We start from the raw sequence: 18,750 nt of genomic DNA on the forward strand, positions 1-18,750 counted from the left end.
AATTCCAGCTATTTTAGGTGGAACAGGGTGGAAGAGAAATAAGTCATCTTGTCTTTCATACCAGAGGCTCAAATACAACTCATACATGTCACAGTTTCATTTTTATGTTTTTTAAATGCATTATAAATTGCAATTATGCTACTTTATTAGAAATTACTGAGTTAGATTTACAAAATTATCATGATGTAAGTTAAAATACTGGCTGCCATGTCTTTTTTTCCTGGTTGCCACAGTGACAACTTCCTGCTTTCTCTAAAAAAAAAACCCGCCATGTTTTTGACATTAAATACATATCCTATTTAAATGCTTTGCTTACAAATTCATGTTCATAACAGCTGGTGTGCATGAACACAAAAAATTGGATTCATTTTTTGTGACTGTTTCACAAACTGTCACGTGACCCGGCTGATATATCACATGTACATCATAATAAAAACATGCAGCAAACTTCTTTCAGACACACAAAACATAAGCAGATTTCGCTAACATTTGTTGTGTGTAGTTATTTATTTAATAGTTTACACTCTCTCAGTGACTCTGATCAGATCAGCTCCTGTGTTTGTGGCCCTCCAAACACATATGTGGCCAACGGGGAAGTTGTAGTGGGCAAACTATGAAACATCAACACTCATAATGTGGTTAAAGGTTTTTTCTCCCATCACTTCTTTTTAGGTTTTCATTATATTTGTTGATACTATGGGCCCAACAGTTTAGTTTCTCAGAATAAGAAGCTTTCCATTATTTAATCGCCCGACTGAATTAAGTTGATTGGTAATAGAGACAGTAGCTTCTGGCCCACACAAACTGGGCAGTTCAAGTCATGTGAAGTCCTTGATTTTTCTTTCCTCTTGTCAAGTTGAGCATAAAGTTATAAGTACATAAACCTTTTTTCAGTTTTGGGTTCTCAGTTAAGAATTAAGAAGCATTGATTAATCACTTATTATTCATTTCATATCAGTTTAAACTTGAAATATTTGTCCAGTGTGACTTTGCTTTATATGCCTGCCAAACAGTTCTGCAATGATCCTCTCTTGATTCTGTCCAACCAATCGTTTTTCTGCAGACATACTGTACAAACTCTTTCTCTCACTCTCTCAGTTTTTCTCTGCGCCTTACGTTGTCACTCGCTGTCGTGAGAGTAAAGCTTAGTAAGCTTAGGAGAGGGGCCGTGCTCAAGCTGTGGATGGCAGACTTTCAGTACTGGGCATGTGCCAGCTCTTTCTGCTGATGCCCCCTCCCTTCTCTACTCACTCCTCCTTCAGCCAGTCCAGTCCCAGCGGAGTCTCCAAACAAAGCCTGCAGCATTCTGGGAAAGCCAGTTTTTCAGAATATGTGGTTCTCGTTGGATGGACTGACACCTGCAGCCTTTTGATCCTCATCTCTCTCGAAGCATGTAGCAGTTCACTGCTTGCAGTGATAAGAGTAATATAATGTGCCTCAGTATGTCAGGTTTAGTGATATGTACAAGTTGTCAAGTCGGCATTTCTTCACATGTGGCTAAAAAGTAAATAAAAAGTGAATTTGATTAAAAAGGCAGTGGATCAAAAAAATGTACTTAAAGATTAATCAGGGATTTAAACTGAGAGGAAATGAACAATAAGTGGGTCACTAATTCAGTTAGGTGTGGGTGATACAGCTTCAAAATTCTATCATGATATTTCAAGCAAACTTGTGATAGCGCTATTTCTGACAATATAGAAAAAAATACTGAACAGTGTTTCACTGATGTGTGCACCTTACAGACAGAAGCATTTATTAGTGTAAGGAAATGCATTTTCCATTAGTCAAATGGAAGCAAATGGTAATATAACGTGTTTCAGAAGTGTTTTTCCTTAACAGTACCTTAGTTACTTTGGTTTAACGGTAACTAAAGTAACAACATTGTAAGTCTTCAGGAGCTGGGGATGGGAATTGATAAGAATGTAAACCGGCACAAAAAAGCGAGTGTTTCTGCTTTAGAAACGTGAACAGGTAGAGAGGGAGGCTGCAGCTCGACGGCTCATCTGCTTGTTACCTGTTGAAGTTAAGGGTCTGGTTGTTTGGGTCGGCATTCACTCAGCTTTCACTCTGGGTTCTTGGCTAGCTTAGCGTTAGCATTTTGCTTTTTCACCAGATATCCTCTCAAGTTTTTGCTTTCACCTTTAGTGGGCATATTTTATTTTTTGCTTATTTTGCAAGGTTTTGTGCTTTTTTGGAGGTTGTTGACAAAGCTTTGTTTTTAGGTACTAAATCATGATCCTAGGCTGACATGCTGCTCTCGCTCTTAGACATGCCTTGGCTTGTCTTGTTGCATTACTGAACGGAAAAACATGGTGTTGCTATAGCAACTATGTCGCTATATGACATTTTTATATCATGTATTTTATTAACATGTATTATCATGTATATATATATATTAGGGGTGCAACGATACACAAAATTCACGGTTCGGTTCGGTTCGGTTCGATACTTTGGTGTCATGGTTCGATATTTTTTCGATACAAAAAAATGTTCATGCCTTTTTAATTTGTCATTTATTAAAATTATAAATATATATAAATATATATTTTAAGTTTTGCTTTTTAGAAATGAACATTTTTTTGGAAAACCTATGTTATATTTGAAAATATAAAATTAAAATGTTTTGCACTGTTTTATGATGTTTGATGAGGTAAGTAATTGGTTGATTAACAGTTTAAATGTTAATGTTAATTGTTGTTTGTTGAAGCCTTTAATGGTGAAACAACCAGTGAGAGAACTTGAGGTCTGTTGCTTTTCCACAAAGATCTCTGATGATGTCTTTATTTTAGAATCAAAGGAAAAAACATTGGGGTTTTTTGTTGAGCAATACAAATAATGAGGAAACTGGATACACTGTGATGTTCGTATATTGATATGAAAAGTCTCAGGGATGGATGCTTTTCCTGTTTCAGAAAGTGCAGGCAAATACTATGTTAAAACATATGTTAACCTTGGATTAGGCATGACTTAGAAGGTTGTTGTCATTTATTCATGAGGACTTTTTGGACTGAGTTCAGTGACTGATAAAAAAAAAAGAACCATATTCTGATCAGAGTCAGCCGTATATGTTCAAGTAGCAAGCGGTGAATGCAAAGACAAGTCCCTGACCATGTTAGCTTTCGGTGTTGGGAGTTGGAGATAAAGATCCAGACAGACTGGGCTGGACTGAGCAGATAACACCAAGGCGCTTCATTAAAGGAGGCAGAGCGGAGTCCTCTTCATGAACATGGTCAGTTACTTGATTATACACAGTGAACTACATATAACAGAAATCAGTTTTCATTGTTTCCTTTAGTTGAGGTCAAATTAGGTTTAATTTATTTGATTAGGTCTTACAATACTGAACCCTTAAAGTCCCCACTGAAGAAGCATTCCAGCTGCAGGCTGACCTGTTTGTTTCTTTGACAGACTTTGTTCAACAGTCTCTATAGTCATTCTTCAGTAGTTCAGGCATCATTTTACAGATAATCTATATGCCATATACAGTCAGTGAGAATCCTATTAGCAGCATTTGTCCGATCAATTCTGAACCAACGCAGCGGCTCTCCCATAAATTCTGCATCTACAAAAGCTTCTTCATTTTCAGGTTTTGTTGACATTATCAGAAAGGTGATAACTCTACTTTATGCTGAGGGTGTTAGTAGAGCCGTGGTGGTGGACAGCACTGCGTTATATCAACATATCTTGTCCATCTGACGTAACATAAATAGGATTGCACAGATACGGTTAAAGGAGTATGAGACAGAACAGAACGCCGCTTGTAAAGCGCTTCATTATTTAGGGTGGATTGCAAAAAAAGGGGCATTTTGGGCAGTCAGTGTTTTCTTACTGAGCAGGACATACCTGATATAGTAGAAGCATCTCTTAACTCTTGCTGGATACTCAAACATGCTGTCATAATCTAAAGTGCTGTCACTGAAAGTCTCTGTTTTTACTGCCTGTGTTTTATTGATTGCATTCTTGTGTTTTGTGTGTTTATGGTTATGGTTTCCTTTTATCATTCATGTATCTGTCTCTTAGTGTCTAAGCTTACATGCTTTTGCAACTTAACTTGGTACTACAGCTAAAAATGAGCTTGTATGGTTGAATCTGGCATATTTGCACGATGAACTTCATGTTAATGAATGTGCAGGTTCCTTTATAAATAACTTACCATATTTGTTTTTTGAATGTTTATTATATAGATCAGTGCATAATATTGAGCAGATCCCAGTGGTAGCACCACCATGGACTTGTGGGAGTGGGGCGTCTTGGCACTGGGATGTTGGCAGTGGATCCTTTGGGTTCTGTGGGTTGCACAGTGGGGTCTCTATGGATCCTGCAGATGTTCAGTCAGATTGTGTTTTTGTGCTAATCAAGCCCTGTAGCTACATCCACTGCCCTGTTTGGGGAGGCTGTTGCCATCAGGGAGTGCTTTAACAATGAGGGTTGTGCTGGTCTGCTAGGTTAGATCAGCAGTAAAGTAATCCCCATATAAATAGCAAACTAAAGTCTCACAGTAGAACATTGCATTGTGAAGAGGTGATCAGTGGCATTCACTTTGACTGTCGATAGTTTGAAATTTGTGGCTAACTGGTGTGCATTTTAACAAAACAAATACTGTTATCTTATTGTTATCAAATGAGATTTGACAAATTGTATGTGTTAATATGTATGAAAAGGACTGAAACACAGTTTAACTGTAGTTTACGGAACAAAGTAAGGCAGGAACACAACTGCAGATACTGAATGATGATAATGCAACGGTTCCTATCCTTCTAGGTCATTTACAAGACATACTCCTCCTAAGAGTTAGTCACATGTCTTACATCTTAAATGTGTGTATTCAGGAGAAACATTCACATGCATATGCATATGTCCAGCGATAGACGTGGATTCCACACATACATCGTGTTGAACTGCAGCTTGAGTGTGACAGTCAGTGAAAGAGGAAGCAAGCGTGTGAGAGAGGGAACGAGTGAATGAGAGGATAGGAAGATACGTGCAGTTGATGTACGAGCAGCTCATATGGAATATAGAAGCTGTGTGTCGTGGTTACATATGGTTTACTGATGCAGTCTTGTGCGCAGCTTTAATTAGGCAAGCCGTGTGAACTCTCTAATATGTGTTATTAGCTGCAGTGTGTTTTTTTTAAAAACATTTATAAATCATCTAAAATTGCTGTGAGAGACTTTAAAAATGACTGAATGGTTTCTCTGGCTTACAGCTACTGCCAGAGATCCCCTATAATGTGCAGCTCTGCCAGAGCAGCGCCCAGTGATGTTGGTTTGCCCTTTGTGCCTTTGGCAAGCCAAGCTCATTTCACACATCCATCTTCTTTCTCCTCTTGCTGCACGTTCAGGTGTCAGCACATCCACCGCATCCCTGACTGAGCATTGCTTGTCAGTGGAAGGGAACCTAGACATTAAAGAGGACTAAATAATGAAGAGATCTATATCAGATTGTTCCTGTACCGAAGAACACAGAGTAGACACAAGGTGCAGCTTTAATTTATGTGCCTTTTTTAGACTGTACAAAAAGAAAAAAAACAAGCAGGAACTTAAAAAGCTCGCAGATATTTAACTGCGAGAGACGTTTTTATTCCCATCTGAGGTGGAAAAGTTGGTAGAAGAAAGGAAGAAATTCAAAATTCTGTTTTAGATGTTTTCTGCAGTGGAGTTTATTAGCAGGATGGTATACAGTAAACAGAGTATGAATCTTTGAAATTAAATGATCAAAAGCTTAAGAGAGTACAGCACGTAGGAAAGCATGGAGACATGATGTGGTAAAAATGGCATCCAAACAGGAGGGGTGGGAGGGGGTGTCTGCAAAGATGGATGCTGAACTTTTAAAATACAGCTATGTCATAACATGTATATAAACTAAATTAATTGAGAAGCTATGTTGGTTAAAATATTATTCATTCTATAAGTAAAGTGTGACAAAGTGTTAGTACAAAAGGTAAATTGAAAATAAAGTCACTGGTCATTAATGATGTTATAATTATGTAACGTAAATGGCAGCTATAGCTAACAATCCACCAGAATTGATCCTTCCAATACCGTACAAGTATGTTTTTAAGTGCAGTAGGCAGCGTATGGACAGCAGTTACTAGTGCTCTGGTCTTTCCTTTAATGCTGAGGAAGAAGGACAAGGATCCTCACAAGCACATGAAAAACTACACATGGAAGATGGCGGCTAGTGTAGCTGCTGCGACTCAGTAATTAAAAAAGGCAATCATGTTCACACATGGAAGTACTTTGCAAGTAAATGGAGATGCCTGATTCACAAAGGTACCATATATATGAGTGATGCTTTTGTGCTTTTTAGACCAAGTGAGGAAATACTTCCGATTTAGCAAAGCGCCTAAAAGACTGGCATCCAGATCTGTTAACAAAAATTCAAATGGAATGAGCTCCACTTTAAGATCCAGTGTAATATCCCTTTAAGTTGTCCTAAAACACACGTTACTATTGCTGTCGTGCGTTCATCTGTGGTCCATAGGCTAAAATGTTTAAGCTATTTTTATGCAAGTATTGATGCTGTTAAACTACTTTGCAACCATCTTAACATTTTAATCTGTGCACTTTCAACAAAATATAATGTTAAATTTTGTAATAAGCAGTCCACCACTACCATGTCTGTTATTTAAACGATAATCTTTATGTTTTAATTATGGTATCAAATTGTGTATTGAGTGGCATTACTTCTACTACAATTCTGGCATCGGGACATCCCTACACTTCACTGAAGAACCAAAGTGCGTAGAACAATGTGGAGACTACAGGTTCGTCTAAATCCAGGATTTTCTGTGTGCAGTTCTTAGGGTTCCACAATCACTTGAAATGTAATCACAATGAGTCGCAATAGCTTGCCACAATTAAATGAAACTGATTGAGAGATACTGAAAATGCGTGCTCTGCCGACAGAACGCAAAGCAAGCGTTCCATAAATCACTGCCTGACAACATGTCTGTATGTGCCAATCAAAGCTGTTCCCTGCACCCCTCAGCTTGAAGTCGAGTCTGGAGAGATACCAACATGTTAAAAGACAACTACACCAAACAATTCAAATTTCTGGCACCGTAGAAGGTTAAGAGCTTGTCCTTTGAAGCGGATTATCATTCGTTATTAGGGATGGGTATCGTTTAGGTTTTATCCGATACCAGTACCAAACCGGTACTTTTGAAACGGTGCCGGTGCTTAAACAGTGCTCGAACCGGTGCTCGAACCGGTGCTTAAAGAATGGAGAACACAAAATTGGTCCAAAAACCTCTTATGTTCAGCTGTTTTTTTGTAAAAAGATAACAATGTTAGCCTTTTCTGCAGGTATATGGGATTTATGGCATCACTCTTGGCTGGAAGCAGTGCTTAAACAATGGAAAAAACACAAACTTTGTCCAAAAATCTCTCATGTTTAGCTGTTTTACACTTTTTCTTTGGTCATTTTAGCCTTTTTGACCAGGGTGAAGGGAGTATCTGCCATCAAACAAGAAGACAGCTGGATGTAACTACGACGGTGTTTGCTAGTTCACCTTACATGCATTAATTTAATAACGTGGTTAGCCTACTCAACGTAAATTACACACGAACAACATTAAGCTACTCACGCAGAGAAGAACAGCTGCTGCTGCCATCATCATCCGTCATCATTTCTGCTACACTGGCAGGGCTAGGGGCCAGGACTCTACTCTTCGGGTTTTTGGGGGATGTTGCTAACTCCGGGTCCGATAACAGGCACCACACCCGCAATAGATGCGCACGGTGTGAGGTCTCGCAGCAAGCTATCAAATACGGCGCATTTCTCGGCTTTTAACAAAATGCTGTACATCGCCAGGTGTTTCATCAGATTCGAGGAGTTACCTCCTTTGCACAGTATCACCTTAAAGCACTTGTTGCAGGGTGCTGACTTTGCATCTTTTGCTGTGAAGTACAGCCAGACTTTGACCGCTTCACCTTGGGCGTTTTTAATCTGTAGCTCTGCTCTAAAAGAACGTACGCACCTGGGCCCACCTACTACGCTCGCAAAGGTAAAATGATTGGCTAGAATCCAAAGTGTATGACATTTCAGGAAAAAAAAGCACCAAAATGTGTGCTGCTTTACGGTCTGGTTACTACCGTTTATGTCAGAATCGGTGCCATAATGGCACCGGATACCGGTACCCATCCCTATTCGTTATTAGGAACTGCTTCGGATTTAGTGAAAGTGATATTAAGCACGAACAAATCATATCCAAGCAACACAGCTGACTTATTCAGCCGCTTACAGAGAGACTATAAACTAATCTGTACTCAATGTTTGAAGGCCAAAAAAGTGCAGTGGTTGCTAGCATGAATCATCCAACATCCACTCAGATTTCAATGAAAATGAACCTGTACATTGTGTCAGTGTCCCCATCCAACCCATAAAGACAGACTAAAATTACCAACAGAATCGCCAGGAGATACAAAAAAGACTTCAGGAAAGTAGTCAACAACAAAAGATATGTTATTGCTTAGCACAGTTATTTTTTCAGAGTGGTCAAAACTATATAAAACTATATAACACCAAGATGGTAATTACCAACACAAATCACCATATTTTGAACACATAATACACAGAAACTTGGATTTTGAAACATAAAACAGCAAACCTTGGCACACAATAGAAATAAGTTTTTTTTGCTAAATTTGCACCACTTTTTAGACGATTGTTCAACTCTGAACCCAAACCACATCTTTCTGCCCTGGTTTGATGCATAAATTCTTTTCTACATTTACTCAATATGAAACTTTGAGTATTCATGGTTTAAGTGGTACAATAACTGAAGCAAAAACTAGCAAGAAAAACTGCCAATAATTCACAAGTTCGTTTCATGACACACATCTTTATTTGAAATGTTTGTACCATATAGGACTTAAAGGTCTTGCACACACAACCTTTAGTTTATTCCACAGTAACTTGGAAGTTTTAGATATTACTGGCAAAAATTAACTCAGTCCAACACAACTTTTTACCTTCACAGACATCACACAATGACATTTTTTGATTTTAGAGCATTTCCATCTCATCTCATGACTCACACGGTCATCTACACGTTGTAAAGCCATTGTCCTTTCCTGTTTTGTTTTTCGTTTTTACTACACTTCCTTCCATCCCTGTTTTAACCCTTGATCTGTGTTCTGCTAAAGCTAACTTTCAAATCACTGATTACCCCGAATCCCCCACCGAATCTTCCATTTTTCCTTTTGCTTTCACTTTTGAAACCAAAACATGTGTCAGTACCCATGAAATTATGACTGTCGAGCTAATACTGCATGTGTGTTCTTTATAAAGATATAGTCATGAGCTCGGGTCGTATCAGTCTATTACATAAAGAGTTTTGGATCCTTAATTCAGTGCATTGCTACCAGTCATAAAATGTTAGTGACTCACCGGTGCTCTTCCTTACTTTTTAAATTAGACTTTGGGACAATGAAAGCTGCTAATATAATTATACTCTTATATGCACTGCTATAGTTATAATTGTAGTGTAGACAGCTATATAGATAAATATAGCATGCTAACTACAAATAAACGCCTTGCTTTTTCTTTGCTAATACGGTATAATCTTTTTGGACCAAAGTTTCCTGTTTCTTTATAATTATTTCCAAAAGATTTGTTCCCATGTTGCACATTCCTCTGTAATCCATTCTTTGTTTCCATCAATGTCATTATTTTATTATATTTTTACATTATTATTTACAATATATAGTAGTGTTTCATTTTCAGCAAAGTTATTTCCTATTCTGACTTGTGTTATTCTTCTGAGATAAAGGCCTTAATCCATATACTATATCTGACCTTTGATACTCAATTAACAAAGTCTGATTAAATCCTCTTTTACACATCAGATTATAGGCTTTTCTATACACAACCCATACACCTACACTCTGTTTATCCGTGCATTTTTGAAATTCCTCTCAAATAAGAAGGTTTTAAATAAGCAACTTAAAGTAGTAGTAGTTTATGTTACTCATTATTATACTGACACCAATTATAATCCATTGAAGTTTTAAAGTATTTTTGTTAATTCTTTTAAAAAAAAAGTTTTTGGTTTTTTTTACTTTCTGCTGCATCTTTCCTTGAGTGGAATAGTTTGTATTCTGTTGTAGTTTAGGTGCTGCATGTTTTAATTGTGCAGGCCCAGATTAGCGCAGCAACACAGATATGTATAGGCACACACAGACTCAGGCTATTTGCTGATGTGACCTTCAGCACATGCAGGCTGGCATTCAATTACCGCCCTGTCAGTGGCCCCTCCAGCCCAGTGGCTGCATGTCCTTGAGATTCTCTCTCCAGCCTCTGTCCAGTCTATATTCCATTACATCCTCCACATCAGGAGCTCTGTCCAGCATAAAGCGCCATTCAGCTCCCCATCACTGAGAAGCACGCACACATGCACCCACCCACCCACACAGCATTTTAACGTTTGATGTATCCCTTACAAAATCTCTAACTGCAGTAAGCAATGGTTATCCTCGCTCATGTGCTGAATCAAATCCAAGCACGAGGTAAGTATTAGATTTTAGTTTTACTGCCTGAAATATTGCTCCAGTTTCAAAAACAAGGTTTAGGCAGCCTAGATTAGAAATCTGAGCAGAGTTAATCAAAGATTGTCTCTCACTGAACTCCCTTTATTTTCATATTTTGTGTTATTGGGCCTTATTACTATCAAAACATTTTCGCAGCTCCTCTCTGCCTGATTGTTGCCCAAAATTGCCTTGAGAGGCTATTTACGTTACAAATCTGGGACCATTACTGAAAGTACACTGTAGTGTTCTTTTTGTGTGAAGAGCCATTTTAACCCACTGCCATTTGAAAAACGCTTTGAGTGTAAATCTGTGGCAGATTTGACCCTGTGCGCCACTGCTGTTCTGTCGCAATGATTCACGTGCTGGTCTGGTTGACCAACAGCTGCTATTTTATTGATTTATGGTGTTTATTACATTGCTGAATCATGTGAAAGCTTCCTGAACTACTGCCCGTATAAAGGATGTATCTTGACAGGTAACTGAATTGTTACCCTTCAGAAATTCATGATCTTAGCAGTAAATCCACTTCAGGCTGAGGACAGAAACGTAAAACATAATAGTCTGCAGGATTTATTAGGTGTCTGATTTATGCAGATCTTACTCAACAGATTTCTACCTCTGTGTCTTTGAATAGTTTCACTGTACAGCTTGGGTTCAGCTGACATTTACAATGCCAAAGCAATAACTAGTTGCAACCATCCTAACTGCATTGATTCCTTTATATCTACAGCACTCTTTATTTGAAAGATCTTAAGCATGGACCCTTGTATCACATTTATGAGTTGTTGAGCGCATAAATATTTCCCCCTGAATAAGCCCCTATAAACCCTATCGGGTCGCTGTGTCTCCATTAAGGAAATGAAAGTGGTGACCAAGCCTGTGCTGATTGTTCCCTTATGAGGATCTCATAAAAGAACTTGAGAATTATTGGCCCTGCCATATATTATCTCAAGCCCTGAAAACCTATTCTGTGTCCAAGGCATGCTGTCTCTGCCACATAGATCCAAAAATAATGTGAGCTAGAAATCTGAGCTGCTAAACTCCTGCAACCTCAACTGTCTGCAGAGAAAACAATGGATTTCAGCAGCATGCACTGCTGTTCCACCGGGTTTGAGTGTGTGCTTTATGTCAAGTGACTCTACTTACTCAAACCAAACAATGTATCCACTGTGCTTCATTATGGATAGGAACTTGTGTTTTTTATTCCTCTGAAAGCCTCGAAGTACAAATGCTGGACACTGTTTTACATCCGAAACACTCACTGCGTTCACCCCCCCCCCCCCCCCCCCCCCCCCAAAAAAAAAAAAAAAGATAGCAAAATATTCTTTTATGATCACCCAAAGTTAAGTCTTTGGCTAGGTTTGTTACACTTTTATCGTTCGTCATCTAAGAAAATTTACTATTAGCCAAAGATAACCCGAGTAAATACAAAATGCAGTTTTTAGACAACAATTACATTGATTAAGGGAAAAAAGTTATCCAAACCTGCCTAGCCTTTTATGAAAAAGTAATTTCCCACTAATAACTGGTTGTGCCACTCTTGGCAGTAAGAATCGCAGTCAAGCATTTCTCATAACTGGCATGAGTCTTTAACATCACTAGAGGAATTTTGGCCCATTCCTCTCTGCAAAATTCAGTTATATTAAGGGGTTTTCAAGTATGGACGGCCTGTTTAAGGGCATGCCAAAGCACCAAAGTCTGCGCTGTGTTTAGGCCGCTCTGAAAGCTTCATTTAGTTTTGAACTTGCTGATGTGTTTCAGTTCTTCTGCGTAACAACGGTCCACCTAAAATTTAGGGCACAAAAATATGGTCAGATCTTCTCCTTCACAATCTTCTGTTTAAGAGTAGAATTCACGATTCCTTCAAAACTATATCAAGTCATACAGGTCCTAAAACACCAAAGCCATCACCAACACACTACCACCATCATGTTTGACTGTTGGTATTGTATTAGTTTTATGTAAGGAGGCTCAAACCTTCCAAAAAGTTAAACTTTTGTCTAATCAGTTCACAGAATATTTTACCCAGAGTCTTGAGAAAATCAAATCAAATCAAGATGTTTTCTGGTAAATGTTAAATAAGCCTTTGTGGGCGGTTTTGATCCGTAGTGGTTGCAGAGTAACTTGCAGAGCCTCTTTCTTATTATTGAGTCATGAACACAGACCTTGGCTAAGGCAAGTGAGGACTGAAGTTCTTCAGATGTTGTTCTGCGCTTTTTTTGACTTCATGGATAAGTTAGTCCAGCCACTATTGTCACTAACCCGTTTAGATTGGGAACACAAGGAAACTACTAGCCTGTCTTTGTTTGGAGGTAACGCAATCCATCTACTAACATGGATTATAGGGACTTTACTGTTCCAATGGTGTGTGCAGGATTAAACATTTATCAAGTCAGTGTATGTGCAACTAATCCCAAAAGGTCAACCTGTGGACACGCACAATTTAATTCTACTCTCGAGTTCGTATGATGCCATAGAGAGGCCACTTGTTTTGTACGGCTGTTTAAGGCACACAGCTCTGGCTGTGAGTATAGAAAGCCCCGCCAACCTATTGTTAAAGTCTTCTGCTCGTGAGGCGCAGCCAATCAGGTAGCTAAAGCAGCTTCTTTCAGACAATGTTTTGTGTGTTAAATCTAAACTGTGAATCACGCCAAGCTGCTCTAGTAGAGTCCAAGGGGGAAAAAAATGGATCTGAAAATAATGACCATAATTTGCCCTCCAATAATTATAGCAGTACAAGAAATATGTTTAAAAAAAGTGTATTTGGCTGCATTTTCTGGACCAGTCCAGCTCTTAGTGTTTTGGTGACAAACAGTTTTCCAGAATGCCAGTATGTCTATTTTCTACATTTTTTGAACCGAGACCTTTAAGGCACTCTGGGATTCACTGATCTAGAATTACTCTTCCATCCTTTTTTAAATAGAATTTAACAGCTGAATGTTGTGTGATATGCCCCAGCACAATCACCTGATGGGCGTTGAGGGGGTTATTATAATCGTTGTGAAAGTGTTATAAATGAGCCTGCAATGGAGCGTGTTCAGGTGTGAATTCCAGACTTTTGGCGAGCCTGAAAGGATTAGTATAGCAGATTTCTGATTTTGTTGCGCTGATATGGACTGGACAGGTTTCTACGGAAGCTCACTAAAAGGCTTGTATCACTTGCAGGGTGGTTTTATTGCCACAGAAGCACTTTTCAACCATTAGCTCCCTTCAGTGTTCAGTCTTAGCAATCTTTGTCCATTTTGACATGCTACAGTTTACTTATTTTAATGAATAATGTTTTATTACTGACATGATCTAGATGGTACAAAGTGGTGTGTTTATGCTATTTCTTTCCTATATAACTTCTTTTATAGGTTTGTAAAAATTGCATCACCCCAGTTTTAGGTTATAGGCCATGTTTGAATGGCTATAGGGAGTCATGCACGCTTGTTTCAGTTGGTTTATGCTGCTCATTAGAGCTTAGTGTTGCACAGTATGCCTGCTTTTCCTTGTGACTAAAGAGGCACAGTAGCAAAGCAGATTCCAGCACTGAAGGCTGTAACTGGCAGACCATATCTCCACTTTAAAAAGTGTAATTTGATTAAATCTGCTCTGTTTCAGTCTAGAATCTGTGCCGGCTGAAACGAATAAAGTGGATTAACTCTGTCAAAGGATAATGCAGATTAAGCTGGTAAACACAATCACTAAGTGGTGCATATGGCCTGTAGGGGTGGAGTCAAAGCTCCATTTTTAAAAAAATTATTTTTGATAGAGGAACTGGGCGAAAAGATTTGCCTTTTTTTTTTAAAATGCACAGGTGAAAGGCATGTGTTCATATTTTCAATTGTGACAAGGTGGTCCAACATAACATACACGCATGGCCACCCACTCCCGCCCGGCGTGTAACAGCAGCTCTGCTCGAGCCCAAAATACCTCCAAGTCGTCACATATTTGTTCTTCAGTAAAAATGATCGCTGATGATGCGAACGTTACTGCTAATGAAAGTGTTAAGTTATTCAGCTGGTGTTTCTCTGGAGTGAAACGTCAGCATGTCTCTTGATCCCTGAAGCGATTTTCCCCCTGGGTGAGGGCGGGTGGTCATGCTTGCTCTGACGGTGGAGATACAGCCAGCTCAATGAAAGGCGGGGGTGGCAGCTGGAGAAAATCCATTCCCAGAGTGAGCGTTCTGCTGAGGCAGGTATGCCGACCTTTGAGTCATCTGATAGGTCAACGCTCGGCAGCGTGCCTGGACATTCATGGCTAAACGCCAAGCCTGGTGGTGCTCATAGTAAAGCTCATCTGAGCAACAGCCAGCTATGATCAATGGAACCCCTTGGCAGCTCATTTATTGTACAGTATGGCACAGCCGCAAAACACTCAACCAACAGATGCAGGTGACAGATGACGATAGGCCGATAGGATGAGGGGTTTTCACATGTGCGCCGTCACCGGTGCAATACCACCTCACTGTACAGTACAGCGCTCTTTGAATAAAATGTACTTTTAATCCATTAGTTTAGTCGATCGCGTTAAATCGCCACCCCAATTATTGTTTGTAAATTAGTCTTGAATGAAATGGGATTTTCCTGCTTAGTCTGCAGGATTTCAGCGCATGAAGATTTTCCTGCACCTCGTTCTCCTGCATGTCACGCACCAGCTGTGCTGCGATGAACATGAAAACGACGTGTTTGCCCACAAAACGTCTTCCCTCTCCTTCCAGGTGCCCACGGAGTGAGAGAGGAGCCCCGGTTTGTGACGGCGCGCGCTGGAGAGAGCGTGATCCTGGGGTGTGACGTGTCCCCTCCCCTGGACGGCCAGCAGCCCCCCTATGTGGTGGAGTGGTTCAGGTTTGGAGTGTCTATTCCCTTCTTCATCAACTTCCGCTTCTACCCTCCTCATGTGGATCCAGAATACACTGGTAAGACAACTGTAGGTCTGGCTAAAGTAAAGTAATGCAGCTACAGAGAACAGACAAATACAGAAACATTGTGAGTAATAAGTTTTATCCATGATGGATTTATTCTAAAACCTCTGAATTAATGTGGACTTGGATGCCTCCTGGGATAAGTGAGGATCAAAATCTTATCAACTGCCAAGCACGCTGAATCTGAGACTTTTTATTGTTGACACTTCAGCAGAAACAACGTCGACAACATAATTTCACACTACATACAGCGGCCAAATTGAAGAACACCCCGCGGGACGAGCACACATGTTTATCTGTATGTAATATGAACCGAATTCGAGTGCATACCAAACCGTGAATGGTGGCAAAAGCTGCATATAGGTTAAGATATATTTACCTACTAGCACCTCTAAGACTCTTTTCATTGACATCTAGATATAATCCACACTTGACTGTGATGTATCTATCTTGAACTTCAGTTTTTTGCTCATATAAACCCAACTGTCCCCTCTCAGATGGTCATTAATGAACTTTAGAGTTGTTGATAGGTGGATTCTGCTTATTTCTTCTCCTTTAATTCTGCATTGAAATAAATCTTTCCCCACACGCCACACTAATTCTATAAAGACAAAAAAAGATAACAAAAACATCTCATTTTTTCCTCGTTTTAGTTGTTTCACCTTGTTTCGGTAAAGACGTCTTCGATCAACCTGTCAAGTCAGCCCACGATCTTGTGGCTCATGGCTATAGTAATAATATATTAGTACAGAAACATTGCAATGTTTAGCTCCAAGGGTCCTGCATAACTATAATCATTCGGTAAACATTTCTATGATTGCGCAGGATATAGATTTTCTTGCACTGCTGCAGACCTTATTATGAGCTTTTGGCTGAGAGCGGGACCATTTCTGACAGCCGGTTTCAAACAGATTGTAGTGCAAATGTGCTGTGTACATGTGTACCTCTCAGTCGTATTTCATTGAGAAGATTGACCTGCAATTTTAGCTTGATCCCCTCAGAATCGTACTTCTGCTGTTTGAGCATCAGGCGAGTGGCTCATCGCGCACCGAGGCTTTTATGCGGCTCGAGAACGACTGGGTGTTCAGAGCTGTGCAGGAAAAGCAGAAAAAAAACATTCACAATAATTGAATAGTGCATTGAACGTGTAGGCCTTCCCACACACTCATAAAATATACAGAGCACATAAAGTACGGAGTCAGTAAAGTATATTAAAAAAGCCCCCACATGTACATGTAGAAAAAGAAAAGTAATCTCATGTTAGTAAACCCTAACAATCTTTGCTTTTATAGAGATGTAACTGGAGTTTAGAATGATTTAGATGAATGTGCCTAATGTGTGAAGCTGCATCCTTTTAATGGGGGATTTATTGCAAGTCTGTTTTTATTTACGCAGATGTGCAGACGGGGAGCAACATGAGCATCATTCTGTTTTTACTTTGCTTGTTTTTTGGTCTACCAGCTCCTGAAAGAATAACCTGGCTGTTAAATGCATTTCTATGATCGCTACCTGTGTCTTAACCGTGTCTGCGTGCTGTCTGGTGCCGGCACAGTACTTAACACTGGGATTTTTCTAAACTCAGCTGACGGTCGAGGCCAAAGTGATGTCCTAAAGCAGTGAGAGTGAACGAAAACAATAAAGTCGTGCGCTGTAAAATTAAAACTACGATGCCGCAGAGCTCCGCAGAGTCGAAATTGAACCGCAGAGTCGGGCGACCCCTTTTACATTTGATCCGCTGTTAATATAAAATTATTGATTATAGCTGCTTTAAGGTTAGGGTACAAAATGTGTTTACCTCACATTCATCACAGCGTAACACAAGTCAAGACAGTATGTCTGCAGCAGGCTCTGTGCTGAGTCCTTACAGCAGGAAATTGGTTCTTCTGATGTTGCCTCAGCGGCTGTGATAAGATGGTGAGTTGTCAGAACGAGGTCAGATTTAGCCCTTCCCTTTTCTCACCTCTTTAGAAGTACAAAGCTTCTGGCTGACCTGGTAATAGGCTGTGAAATAAATGAAGACGTGACTTCCCGAAGAAGCCGAGGATTTACCTCCTCAGCTTGAGTGTCCTAAATGTGGACGTGAAAGAGTTTTCTGCTTTTATTTATATGAATCATGCAAAGCGTGTGAATAATACAGCAATCACTGGAATTCTTCCCGGTGGGCTTTTAATGCAGGATCTTCACGGCAAAGAAGCCTAATGGCAGTGACTCACTGTCTTGGGAGCGCCCCTTTTTATTATACAGTGGCTACAGTAGACGTTGCAGCTGCTGAAGCGTTTCGCTGTTTAGGCTCGTGACTAACAGCTTTTTGTGCGAACAAACAGCACTTTTCTACACTTCACTGTGCTCACTTGGACTCTGCTAGTGGGCCTTCTCCATGTGGCATTAGGTCCACTGTTGAGGAATTACCAGTGAACAGATGCAACTTGAATATAGCCAGTCTCATTACATAGATTAAAGTGTTTCTGGGGATTGCATGTGCATGGTGACAGCGTAATAATGACACTGGACTGCAGTTTATGAGATGCTCCTTTGGGCGCTTAATGGGCCCGTGCGGTCTCAGAGCTCATCTGGGCTATTCCCATGAATCGTTATCACTCAGTATGAATAAAGTTGATGAATAGAGGAAATGTGTGATTATTCCATCACACAGCTGCTACCAAAACAGAGAAGATTATCCATGAATACTGTACTTGCACGCATATTTTCACTCTGATGATTGCACTTTTGATTCCAGGGATCCATTCGGGTTCAATGCATCGGTTTGTCTAGGCCTATCAGTCTTGTTAATTATCCGGTCTTAAACACTGTTAAGAGACCTATAGCACAATCAATTCAATGTGTCATTCAAAACTAAGACGAGATGTTTTCATTGCAGCTGTGTGTGTGTGTGTGTTTTTGCCTCTTTAACTCGATGCAAAATGCAAAATTATACAGATCTCTCTGCTATCCTGGATCATTTTGTTTGCCAGTTTGACCTGCAGCTATATGGAAATTATAACATTAAAAAACATCTATTTTTGTGCCTGCTGTAGCAAAGACACAATCAATAATTCAGATGTGCAGCTTGTGAATTTTTAGTGTCAGATCCTGCCGCTTTGGGACAAGCTGTTGGAAAACTGAATCATATCTCTTTTGCCACCATGTTTAGCCCCAGTTTGCATGTGGATAATACGGATATGTAATAATCAGTTATCTGCAGATGGATGCAGAGATGATGCAATGTGTTGCATTTTTCTTAATATTAAAAATAAGAGGAGTTGTTTAGAGAGTTTGGTTTGTTCAGGGCTGAGTTACGAGCAGCCTGTTAGT

At 39.7% G+C, this 18,750-nt stretch overlaps 1 protein-coding gene across 3 annotated transcripts in view; it reads left to right on the forward strand.

Moving 5' to 3' along the window:
• igsf9ba (immunoglobulin superfamily, member 9Ba) overlaps window positions 1-18,750 on the forward strand; it is a 75,188-nt gene that overhangs the window by 5,898 nt on the left and 50,540 nt on the right. For all 3 annotated transcript variants that reach the window (XM_087851050.1, XM_087851048.1, XM_087851049.1), the window contains exon 2: window positions 15,235-15,432. In XM_087851050.1, coding sequence (XP_087707176.1) covers window positions 15,235-15,432 — 198 coding nt within the window. The remainder of the gene's footprint in view (window positions 1-15,234; window positions 15,433-18,750) is intronic.

Source organism: Neolamprologus brichardi, chromosome 14 (genome assembly GCF_056152115.1).
Source record: "Neolamprologus brichardi isolate AB-2024 chromosome 14, ASM5615211v1, whole genome shotgun sequence".
Lineage (NCBI taxonomy): Eukaryota > Metazoa > Chordata > Actinopteri > Cichliformes > Cichlidae > Neolamprologus > Neolamprologus brichardi.